This window comes from Numida meleagris, chromosome 4 (genome assembly GCF_002078875.1).
Source record: "Numida meleagris isolate 19003 breed g44 Domestic line chromosome 4, NumMel1.0, whole genome shotgun sequence".
NCBI lineage: Eukaryota > Metazoa > Chordata > Aves > Galliformes > Numididae > Numida > Numida meleagris.
In genome coordinates, this window is record NC_034412.1 from 90,663,385 (window position 1) to 90,675,728 (window position 12,344).

The 12,344-nt window shown below is 41.7% G+C and overlaps 1 protein-coding gene across 1 annotated transcript; it reads left to right on the top strand.

Moving 5' to 3' along the window:
• On the top strand, positions 138-6,637 carry SLBP (stem-loop binding protein; the record flags this gene model as incomplete). The annotated part of the gene is given in 7 exon segments (XM_021396572.1): positions 138-272; positions 1,754-1,858; positions 2,308-2,367; positions 2,620-2,751; positions 3,409-3,558; positions 4,835-4,919; positions 5,643-6,637. Coding segments are annotated over 7 exon segments (784 nt in total), but the record flags the coding sequence as incomplete, so codon positions are not given.

Below are 12,344 nucleotides of genomic sequence, written 5' to 3' on the forward strand. Positions count from 1 at the left end.
GGAGGGGGAGGGGCGGCTGGGGGTGCTGCCCGCGGTCCCGGCGCGGCGCGGCCGTTCTCCCCTTGGTGAGGGGCCGCCATGTTGCGCCCTGAGCTGAGGGACGGCGGGGCTCTGAGGAACCGTGTCTGTGCTGGCAGCCCGCAGCCGCCCCCGCGCTGGTCCCAGGGGAGGAAGCGCGGCGCGGACGGGAAGCGGAGGAAGCAGAACGACGGCGGCGAGGAGGAGGTGTTCGGAGAGATCGAGCGCGGGCCCTCGGAAAGCAGGGCCGACAGGTGAGAGTTGTGGGAGGGGGTTGGCGGGAAGGACCCGCGACCGTGGAGTCCTGAGCGCCTCCGGGCTGAGGCACCAGTGCAATAAGGGAACCGGGGTCGTGCAGGCTGGTGAAGAAGAGGCTCAGGGAGAACGTTATTGCCCTCTGCAGCTCCCTGAAAGGAGGCTGGGGCGAGGCGCGGCTCGGCCTCTGCTCCCGGGTAACGGCGATGGGATGAGAGGGAACGGCCTCGAGTTGTGCCAGGGGAGGTTCAGGTTGGATATTAGGGAACATTTGTTCTGAGGAAGAGTGGTGATGCGTTGGAACAGGCTGCCCAGGGAGGCGGTGGAGTCTCTGTTCCTGGAAGCGTTCAAGATGTGGCACTGAGGAACGTGGTCAGTGGGGCGGCTGAACTAGATGATCTTACACATCTTTTCCAGATCACTCCTGTTGCTCAGAAAGCATCGTGGTTTTCTTCCATGGGAGAGCAGTAAGCAAACGCGGCCTGCTTTTTTAGTTAGGAAACAGTTTAAGGATTAGAAAACAATTTAAGTCGAACAGATATTTGTAAATTAACTTGCACTATTTGATACAGATTTTGTTGGTGGTTTTGTTTTTTTTTTTCTGGTTTGGTAACTGGGGTACGCCTAAATTTAACAAAATCATCAAAATAGTGGAAGTTCATTTCTGAGCAGGGAGGAGCTGGGAGCTGGGTTTAGTGCACATGGGTCTAATTGCATGACTTCAAGGGAGTTCTCTGCGCAGAGCCTTGGTAACTTTACAGAACTTTTCCAGGTCTAATGAAAAAATCTTTGGTCTGTAGGGCACAGCTTTGAGTTTGTACTTTAGGATGATCACCCAACAGGACAGAAACTGCTCTGGAAAACGTGGTTAACGATCTGAATGTAGGCAGCAGTTGATGACTGGGGAGGGCTATGAGCTTATTCCCCTGCAGCAGTTTTGAATCTTCTCATGACGTTAACAGGCTTCAATGAAGTTGTTACATACTGTTTGCACATCTCAGTTTACCAGCTAAAAATTAAGTGACTTTTTCAGATTAGGTGAGCGATTTCATTATGTGTTCTAATTTTTTTTTTTTCTTATGAGTCTAAACAGGAAATAATATTGGTTAACTCCTTTAGTAGAGAGAAATTGTGTGAGTAAATGAGTCAAGGTGGTATTTCCCACGCCATTCTCTGAAGGAAACCAACAGAGTTCTTGAAGCGTAGGCTAGGTTACCTGCTACAGTGATATGTTTCTACAGATATCTGCAACAACTTTTACTAAAAAAAAAATTAAAAAAAAAAAAAAAGACAACTTCAAAGTGGAATCATCAATTGCTTAGTTTTATAGCGCTGAAGTTTTAATAGAATCATACAAGATCTTCACAACCATTGTGAGTACTATATGAGAAAACATCAAACTGCTATCAAGATGCAAACGGGGGAGATGGTAGGGAAGGGGTAAAATACAATAGAAGAACTTTTTTTTTTTTCCTTTCAGTTTTACAACACCAGAAGGCCCTGGGCCCCTTTCCCGGTGTTTAGACTGGGCAGCTGCAGTGGAAGAAGATGAAATGAGAACCAGCGTTAACAAAGAAATTGCAAGGTACCCATGGGTGTTTAAGATGAAGAGGGGAAAGGAGGGGAAGTGGCAGTTTTCTTGTAGAATCTGTATCGACTTGTATTTTTAAGTTTGCTGTTGTACAATCAGACCAACCTTAGCCTTGTATGTTGCTAAATCTCTCCCTTCTGGAAGAAGTGTCTCCACATTCCTTTCAATGTCCTTCTTGTTGTTTACTGTTTTTGAATATGGTTACTATAAAAAGATCTTTAGACAGAAGACTTAGGAAGAGAAAGTCCTTGGATGTGTTGTTTTCTTTAGTTTTTAGGGAAAAACTGAAGCATCTCCTTCATAGCGGAAAGTATTTACAGTGTATAGGTGGATTTTTTCAAGGCTACTGCCTAACTTGAGAGGTAAAACTAACTGAGCTGTGACAGTGCAGCCATGTGTTTTCTCTTTGTGTATATTCTTAATATGGACTTGAACTCTTGCAGATACAGAAGAAAACTCCTGGTAAATGAGTTTTCAAGAGAAAGGAGGTCCTCTTCGGGAAGGTAGGTTTCTAGCTGAGCTGAAGAAAATCCTCACAGTAGATTTGACTTTTCAAATGCAGCGTTGCGTTTGAAAACCCTCAAGTTGAAGTAGTACATCTTAGGTCTCCCCTAACATTTTAATTCATTCGCATCCCAAGCATCCATTTGAAAAATGCTTCACATCTTTCATTTGAATCTTCTACACGTGAGTTTTTTTTTTGAGTATCACTTGTTTTCTAGGGCTCCCAAATTTATGACGTTCTGTTCTTACAGTTCTGATTCAAAGGAGTCCACTGTAACAGTAGAACTTGAGACGGATGAGGTGGTTTTGATGAGAAGACAAAAACAGATAAACTACGGAAAGAACACAATTGCATATGACAGATACATTAAAGAAGTTCCTAGGTAAGGTGCTTGAGTTTCTGGAAAACGAAATGTTTCAAATGTAGGTAGGTCACAACTTGTTCTTCCTAAGCATATGAACATACTAAATTTGGTACACGAAGCACGTTGAAATAAAAGGTATTTACAAATTAACTTCTTTTTAAAATCACAGAAGTGAAACAAGCTATCTAAAGGGTCTTGGATTTTTTATTTATTTTACAACTACTCTGTACATGAGCAATTCCTCTTCAAACTTCCTCATGCTGCAGAAATGAAAGTGTAAGCTCTTTCGGTTGTGCTTGCCAGCTAGAAGAAATGAAACTGCTTTTTTCTGCAGTCAGTTTTCTCATCGGTAAAGTAAAAGGCAAAAAGGACCGTGGTTGTTCTTAAGTTTGGAATATGTGCAGAAACTGCATGATTAAGTTTTCAGATCTAAGATTGTCTTTTTTTCCCCACTTGACCCAAAGACAGGAAAAACTAAAGTGATGGGATGTAGATGCCAGCCTTTCAGCTGAGTGCTGGAATTGTGCAGTAGTCTTTTTTTATGAAATAGATTTCCTGGGTTGAAAGGTTGTAATGAGCCTGTCTAGCAGGCAGCCTGTCTTAACTTTTTCAGCTGTATGATACGTCTTTGTGAAAAGCATTAATAATGTTTTTTCATGTCTAATATCTGAATAGATGCCATCGTATACCAGGAGTTCATCCCAGAACTCCAAATAAATTTAAGAAGTATAGCCGTAGGTCATGGGACCAACAAATAAAGCTATGGAAAGTTGCATTGCATTCCTGGGATCCACCTACTGAAGAAGGAGGCGATCTGCAAGAAATGTAAGTATGAAATATTCTAGATAAATATGTATATATTTTTTTTTTAAGTTAAAAAAAAATAAAATAGCATAGCCACTTATGAAAATATTCAGTCATCACTGACTTGTTTCATTAGTTATTTGTTCACTGTTAGTGCTCTTGAGAGCTACTCAGTGCCTTCTCAGTCAGAACATGTGATAGCTTTCAGGGCCTACTTGGTGGGAATGGACTTATTGTCTTTGCAAGGGCATGGAGCCCTTGCTTTGGTAATGTATTTCCACTGGGTGAAATCAGAGTCAATACCACACTGCTCTATAAAGGGAAAAATCACACCAGTAAGGCAGCCTGGTTTTTGCAGAGCAGCCTAGATTAATTATTCTGTGCTAGAAGCAGTGCTGGAGAGTTCTGACTGACTGGCAGGTCTCATGAATGTTGAGCTCAGACCAACACAGGGTGCAAGAACCAGCCTTACAACCTTCTCATTTGCTAGTTCAAGAACAGTGGTATATATTCTTGTTTCTTGAGTAAAGAAATACTTGTAAAATCATCTCTAGGTACTATTAAAGTGTTACTACAGGCATTCACGATTGAAGCTGCTGTGATGTTTTGCTCTAGGAGGTATAGAGTAATGCAAGTAATAGTTATTTTTCTCTACAGAAAACAAACAGATCAGGAAATACCAAAAATAAAACTCTGGGGCAGTAGAATGAAGGGACACAAATGTCACTAATTCCTCAGGAAGAAGTTTTGTGGTGAGAGACTCAGTCACCAGATTCGGTTTGGAGCAGCGCAATCTAAAAGCAAGGGCTCGTGTTAGCCTTCTTTTACTTGTATTCGACGCAAAGGGAGTCAGTTGGTATTTCATTCTGAAGCCTGCTGTACGTGTCGGTGTTGAAATGCTAGTGTGTCTTCACATGCTGGGGACTAGTTCTGTGTATAGCATATAGGCTGTATGTAGGCTGTTAAATCCTATTTGGAAAACAAATCAATGGAGACCTTGTCCAAGGGAAGAAATAACTTCTGAAAAGAGCAAGGAATTCTGTATTGAGGCATTGCTTGAGTGTCAGTTGTCTTTAATCATTCAATCTCAAGGCTTTTATTTATCCTTTGGCCGTTTTGGCTGTATAAGTTAACCTGCAATTCTGTTTTGTCTCAGCAGTTTGTCACTGCTGTCCCTGTAACTTCTGTAGGTCTCTTTGCTCTTGTGATGACGTCACATTCACAAGAGCACTCTAAGAAGGCTCCTGCAGGAAAATACAATTTGTTCTAAGGTGTATGCTTTTTAATTGTTTCGCAGTAGTCCTGTTGACCTCGGTGAGATGGAGACAGAATCCGTAGGAAGCAATTCTACAGAATCTCAAGCGAGCTGTCAAGATAATTATGTAAGAATCCTCTCATCTGCATGAATATTTGTTAATAATCTGTCCAATCCTTAGAATTATAATCTGGATAGCCTGAACACGTGGGAGATTCCACGGTCTGCTCAGTGTAGGGACTGAGCAATTTTAAAATCCAGCTTCTTTCCTAGCTGTAACCACTGTCTGTCTGTAGTCTGAGTCTGGAGTGTTAGAACTTAAATGACGGAGACGTTTTCTTCAGCAGGCTAAGGAACATTAGATATCTGTCAAAAGCATGTCACCTGTGAATTACGATGTAGAGACTGCAGTAACTGACATTAACAAGGGATGTAATTGCTATGGTCTTCTTGGCACTAGTGGGCTTTTTGAAGGCTTTTTTTTTTTTATACCCAGAAAGCACGTAGCACAGCTGAGCAGATGCCTTTTCTAAAGATTCACTAATCTTTTTTCTGACTGTTTTCTTAATGTTTCTCTCACAATGAATATAAATCTGTATAATGTCTCAGTGTGTGCGTACACTGATCCTTAAATCTACATGCTAGTATTCGTGGAAAGTGCTTGAATGAGCAGAAGCCTTCGTTTAAATCTTGTCAGTCTTGACACTAGCCTTAGGTTTTTGTATGGCCTTTGAAAAAGTGTTTGTAAGCCTGTTATAGAGTGGCCTAAATGAACTGCAGAAGTTAGGTGAATTGTTGCATCAGTAACCCTGTACTTAACTGCTGTTTTTTAACTGACTTTGTATTCCAGGATACCTGTTCTGGCACTCCCACCAAAGTTAGACACATTGACTATCAAGCAGAAGGTGAATTTGACTTGGAAGCATGTTTGAGCGAGCCACTGAAAGATTTCAATACTGTGAGTTAAATAGTCTTGTGCAAGTTGTTTTAGAGGAAGTTTGTTCTAAATTTGAGAGGTTAGACTGATTCATAAATATTGGGTGTTTTCTACCTGTCAATAGTAAGAAATCTTAAGCAAAGTTAAAAACAAAGTTCTTGGAGCTGTGGTTGTTCTACCTATTGTCTGGACAAAACTTACGTTGAATTTTAACAGTGTGACTTCTTTTTAATTTTTAATTTATGTATATCAGATTTTTTTATGTACATATTTTTTTTTTTTACAAAACTTTAACAGCTGAAGGCAGTGCTATCCTCAAGTAATTCTAAACAGCTGGGCAAGATCTTGCCATTTTATTTTCCCCCCCGTTGTCCTTAATTCCAGTGTTTCACCTGCAGATCAAGAGCAGAGAAATATTTTTCATCGTATGAATGTCATTTTGCTTTTCCATCTGCCTGGAAGTAATGCAGGTGTTAGGTGAAGCATACTGCTGGTTAGCAGGACTATACTTGTCTGGTGCAGTTACTTCAGTTTTAGCTGCCTTAGCTTTTGAAAACAAAGAAAAAAGCCAACAAACCACAGGTTCTTTTTATTTACAAAAATGTTTTTGAAACGATGGGAAAGAAAGTGCTTAATATGGGATGTCAATATGGAAAGAGCCAGGCAGCAGTAATATTACTTTAAAAAACTGTAACCCGAATTTGCAATTTGTAAATAGTAATGAGTTACTTGTTAATACGGACAAGGGAATAAAATGTCTAGGGAAAATACTTGATTCTTTTTAATTTGCTGTTTTTAAATGTAAAACTTGTAAATGATGACACTGTACAGACTTTCTGCTGAATGCAGTTAATGTTTCTACTGCTTTTGTATGGGATGTTGCTGGAAAATAAATTGATATGCATTTATATGTGGCTCCTGAGCATCTTTTCCCGCTGCTGGTGTTCTGTGGATAACGCAAAGCAAATACTGAAGGTCTTATAGTGAGGCATAAGAACAAAAGGCTGGAATATGACATGGTTTATAGCACCTTCTGACTCTGAGGGAGACTTAGGAACTATCTGCGTGCAGACCGCCGTGGTTCCGTTGTAATGGGCAAGCCTTTTGCAGTCTCCTTGCAATCAGTCGGAATTAGTGGGCGTCCTTTCACTGCCTGCCACGTTCTGTTGTTTAGAACTTCTGCTGGGAAAGCCAGCTGAGCGCTTCGAGCTCCATCACACAGGACTTTGCCCAATTTGATCTCTCAACTGGAATCTCCGGTTGTTGGTGTTAGAGCACTGCCAGCCTTAATGGAGACAAACGCCTCAGCTCTCAAGCGAGTACCCTGGCTGTAAGGAGTACTACCAGCTATCTTAATTTTTCAGGCACCCTTAAAGTAATGTAGCTTTTTGCCTTGATCCGATGGGGAAACATATGAGAGGAAGCAGCGTTGTGGGGATAAGGTGGTCTAAGGTCAGGCCACTCTCTTCCATGCCTGTCTGGAATCATTCAGTGCTGTTTCTTAAAGCTTCTATGTGCTAGCTAAAAGGCCCCTAAACCTGACTTCCTGGCTAGCACAGTGACTGTTTGGTGTGTCAGATTTTTTAACGTGGAGGATAGATCTGAAAATTGCACGTGAAGCTGCATGGGAGCACAATTTCAAACCATGACTACTAACTGTTTGATATTCCATTTTCTTTAAATAGTGAATGCGTAGGATTTGCACCAGCCACTTAAATCTTCATGTAGTTCTGCCTCTGTGCCACTTGACAACTGGTGGCACTAAGCTATTTCCACAAGAATTTTTTGAGAATGTGCTACTTTTGCGTGTCTTGAAGAGTAATAATGAGTAACGTGAGGCCAGTGAGAGCACTATTCATGTCTTAAATAAGCAACCCATGGTTTACACAACTCAACATCAGTAAAGGATTAATGTTAAACAAGGTGGCCTTTTTAAGTAGTAAGGCAAGATTTCTGTAGAGAACCATATATTCCATAGCTGGAAATGAATGCTTTGTTTCCCCCTCATTCTGTATTCGTAATCTTGAAGTGCCCAGCTCTGCAAACCGTAGGGTTGTACTTGGCACTTAGATGTTGCCTCTGTAAGCAGGAGTCACTGGGTGATTGTGCTGCTGACACGCTTGCCACGCTCAGTAGTAATACCCAAACTGTCTAGCTTGGTGCTGTCTTACTGTACAGGCTATGGGTGGAATTAGGTGATCAGTGAATGGGCTTCTCTTCGTTTAACTCATAACATCGCACTGTGTCTAGACTTCCCACAGATATCATGGCAAAACTTGACGCTATACTCAGGTTGTTCAGGTTATTGTAAGTTAAATTAAGTCCAGAGATGCTAACAGATATGGTTAATGGTGCAATCTGATGTGGTTAATATGGTGCGATCTGATCTCCTGGGTAACAGGGGTCATAAAGTATTACCTTAATCCTGTAGTGATTAATTTTAAGCCTTGTGTGGAGAAGCAGGGTGAAACAGTGCTGGAGTCAAGAGAAGCAATGAGGCTTCTTAATGACTGCTCCCTCACTCCCCACAGTGGGATGGGGGAGACAATCAGAAAGGCAGAAGAGAGAAAACGTGTGGGCTGAGATCGGCTGTTTAGTAACGAACACGAAAGGTGTGTGCTGAAAGATACAGGCCGGGGGGAACGCGGACAAAGCATCAGGAAGAGCCGTGGTACCTATTCAGAGCGGGAAGTTATTAGGCAAACACCCGAGGCAACTGATCTTCTGTGATAATGAAATGTGCAACGAGTACTTGTCCTTTGGCAAACATCTCGGGACACTGAAGTATCTACAGGGGAACTTCTCAGCGCTTTGTCCTGAAGCTTGGATGGTTTATTTCTTCCGGCTTCCTTAAAAGCCAACCTTAGGTGCAGGTGTGTGCTGCTCAGCGGGCATCCTCACCCAGGCTAGGTATGTCTTGGTAAACCAGTGCAGCCTGGAGGCTTTATTTAGCAGGACTGTGTTCCGTGGCTGGTGGTGAAACAGGCTCGGATTTTAATTTTGTTCTGAAACAGCTGAGCACCCATGTTATTGTCTTTAATCCTATGGGTTATTCCGCTTTGTTTCAAGCACTTAGATGCAATCCATAAATACTGAGTTCTCTGGGGTGGTGTTTAAAGAGAGCTCCCACGTTTTCTGATTTGGGATCTTTTCTCAAAGGCGCAGATCAGGAAAACCTTTTGCAATTGAACGACGCCCTCTGGTGGTCAAACGTAGGAAATGCAATTCGCTCCGGTTAATGCCTGCTGGACTGAATGATGTTACAGAAGAATAACACCCATAGGTTTAGTTGTGCATAGTTGCATGCAACGGAGCCTGCTTCAGACGGATCTGTTTTGACTGGATAGCGGGTGAGGTGTGCTGATCAGGTGGCAAGCACAGCACGTAAGAGATAAGCTGTCCCAGCTCTTGCTTCATTTGCACGTTAACGAGGCCTGCCTTCATTATTTTGCTGTTGTCACATAAAGCTTAAAGGAAAGCTTGCATCCTTTTGTTAAATACAGATGGAAATGGAAAGCTAGTTCAAACGTGAGAAGAGCTGGGACAGATGTTCTGAAAACAACTTGACAATGCGGTGCTTTAAACCTCTTTAAGGAAGCCAAGCTAAAACCAGCTTTGTTCCATGAATCAATTTTTGAGTCAAAATACTCATCCATGCAACGTTTTGTTCATATGTGTGTTTGCTAAAGTTATTCTCAGGATTCTCTGCTTTGTTGCGTTGCGAATGCACAAAGATCCATGGCATAAAGGCAAGACTTTTGTCATTTGGTTTGAAGGTGGATCCACGTGGAAGCCTGCTGGAGGATCAAGCTATTTTTTTTTTCTTTAATCAAAACTGGGTTGGCAAAAGAGCCCTTCTGAGAGAAATCAGAACTTAGAGGAAGTTCTCATTCTTTCTTCTGGATGTTTTCTCAGTGTGAGAAGATTGGTTCATAGGCCATTTGGGAGTTCCTTTCTGAGTCCTTCCCGGCAAGTACGGATAATTTTGGCAAAGAACTGAATGAGTGGCAAAGAGATTGAAGTTTCTTTGGGAAGGGTCAAAATCCATCTTCGTTTCAAAGAACCCACTGTAATTAGGAAGTAGTGTATGTGAAAAGTCAGTTAGTTAGGAAAGAAAGTAATATTGCAGGGCAGAATGTGTTCAGTGCATTTACATTTGCAGCATCCAGGTAGTACCTAAATAGAAAAGATGCAGGGAATCAAGATCTAGCATCTGTCACTTCTGCCCTGCGCTGTATGTTTGGAATACCAATGCTGGTTTCTTCTCGCAGCTCGCCACTTATCTCCCTTGGATTGTGTTTAAATAACAGGAAAATTTCTCCAAAAAGGGCTGATTTAGACACACACTGGAAAAATAACTTTAAGTGGAATGTTAGAACTTCCTTCATGGCTTCAAGTGGTGTTCAGCTGTCCGGGCTGGGAGCTTTCTTTCTATTCAAGTTTCTATTGAGAAAGTTCCTGGGAGGTACTGAAAAGGCTCTAATTATTAGTAAAAACAACGTTCCCTTTTGTGTCCCATTAGAAAGGGGCTATTCCATTTCTTCTGAAAAATGCTTTGTTTTCAGAAATATGAGCGCAATATAGAGATGAACATTTGTGTCTGTTCTTCCAAACAGCTTTCATGTGCTGAAATCAAAGTAACTTTGCGGTACTGCAGAGGGCAGTAAAAGTGCATGTTTAATTACATGCACACAAAAGAAATCTCAGAGTTACTCTACATTTGTTGTAAATGCCAGGCATCTAATTATACTTACTGATTCTGACCTTAGGAGCAGCCCATAGTTCCAATAAAATCCCTTCAAGTCTGTCATCTTTCACTGCTCTTTCCATTTCCAGTTTCACTTGATCTTAAGCCCATTATTAGAGGGAATGGAGGATAATAGTAACTTAACAGCAGCCAGAGAAGAAGTGGACTGGGGGGGGAGCCCCCCTGACAGATAGTCCTGGCCTGCTTGTATTTAAAATCCCTGGTGCTACACAGTGGAGGTATCTGAAAATGCTTATTTAAATTGCTTTATAAAGACATGGGGTTTTTTTTCTTATACAAAGAATAAAGGAAACTTTTTTTTTTTTTTTCTTTTTCCAGAGGGTTTGAGATTTCTGAAGGAAATCTCCCTTGGGGATTTTGCCCACAGTTGATTGCTTTCAGGACCTTCCTGAGCATCGAATCCATTTGCTTCGACATATTCGTTTAGAGCACGTATGTCTCATATCAACCCAATTGCTGGCGCTCTAAAAGCATTGCCACAGGAATTAAAGATGATACGCTGTAGGAGGAGATCTGGATGTAAAATCAAAGTAAGGAATTAGCAGCAACTGAAAAGAACATGTTGGCAAGGCTGTCACATACAGCACGCAGAGGAAAGGACACTAGGAAATAGTCCAAGAGTGTCAGTCTAATCTAGAGACTGCTCCTAGCCTGAGTAGTCGAACATTGTGTGCAAGGACACGGCAAAGCTAGAATTAATAAATGTATAAGGAACAAAATGATGTTCTGGTGGCCGCCTGTCCCTTACCTGGAAAGAAAAAGGAGGAATTTAAGCTAGCCAGGCTTCTCTGGAAGCAGATTGAATCTTCAGTATGCAACCAGAGTTTCTGGAACAACACACTTGAAAGAAAAGGCTGGTAAGAAAATACACAGCACTGACTGATAAGCAATGGTCTGGGGGTGGTAAACACCTCTGACAGTTTGGTAGACTTGGTACCAATTCACTAATTACAATTTTTCTCTGAATCTGACTATAAAATTCCTTCCCTACGTTTTCTCTTTTTAGAGAGTACCATTCCAGCAAGCTAAATTAGCAGTAACAAGCTTTGTGCTAGGCCACACACAGCATGAAGTGTGAAGTGTGGTGGTAAGGCTTTACATGACTCTTAATCTATTTTTGTGACATCCTGGCCATTCTTCGGAATAAATCTGAAGAAGCTTTCTCACTTGTTCAGATTTTCACCCCAAGAATAAACATATATTTCATATATGTATATAGTTTTGGGATGAATATACATAAATAAGTATGAATACATTAAAATGTGCATATATACACAGATATGAACTGAAATGTTAACATAGTGCTTCCACTATTAGTGAATGATATTCTTCTGAATAATAATCATGTGTGGATTAAGCAAGGCCTACGGCAATTTTTATGATGGGGAACTAAAGGAGGGATGGCTGGATGGAAGGATGGAATTACAGGCTTTGCAAATCTTAGTCTGGGCTGGTACAACGGTTGTAATTCACGCAGGTGGCGAGCACTTCAGCCAGCTCTTCAGAAAGCGTGTCCAGCTGGGCAGGGACAGGCTTCTTGTGATGTGAGACGTTTCTTGATATCGAACTTCTGCTTTTAATGGGGAAAGTGAAGATGTCAGCCTGGGAAACTCGGATTCAGAGCCCTGCTTTGCCTGATGAGGAGAGGGCAGTTACAGCAAGGACTGCCACGTCCCTGCAGATCCTTAAGTACTCTTCATTTTGGGAGCAGGCCCTCCTCACGGTCAGGAAATACACCCAAAGAAACTTCCTGTGAAAAGTTTCCTGTTGGCCAAGTCCGTGTTTTTACCTCATTTAATAAATTAACTTGAGATAATGCTAAGATATTCCCCTCCAAAACCTCCCAG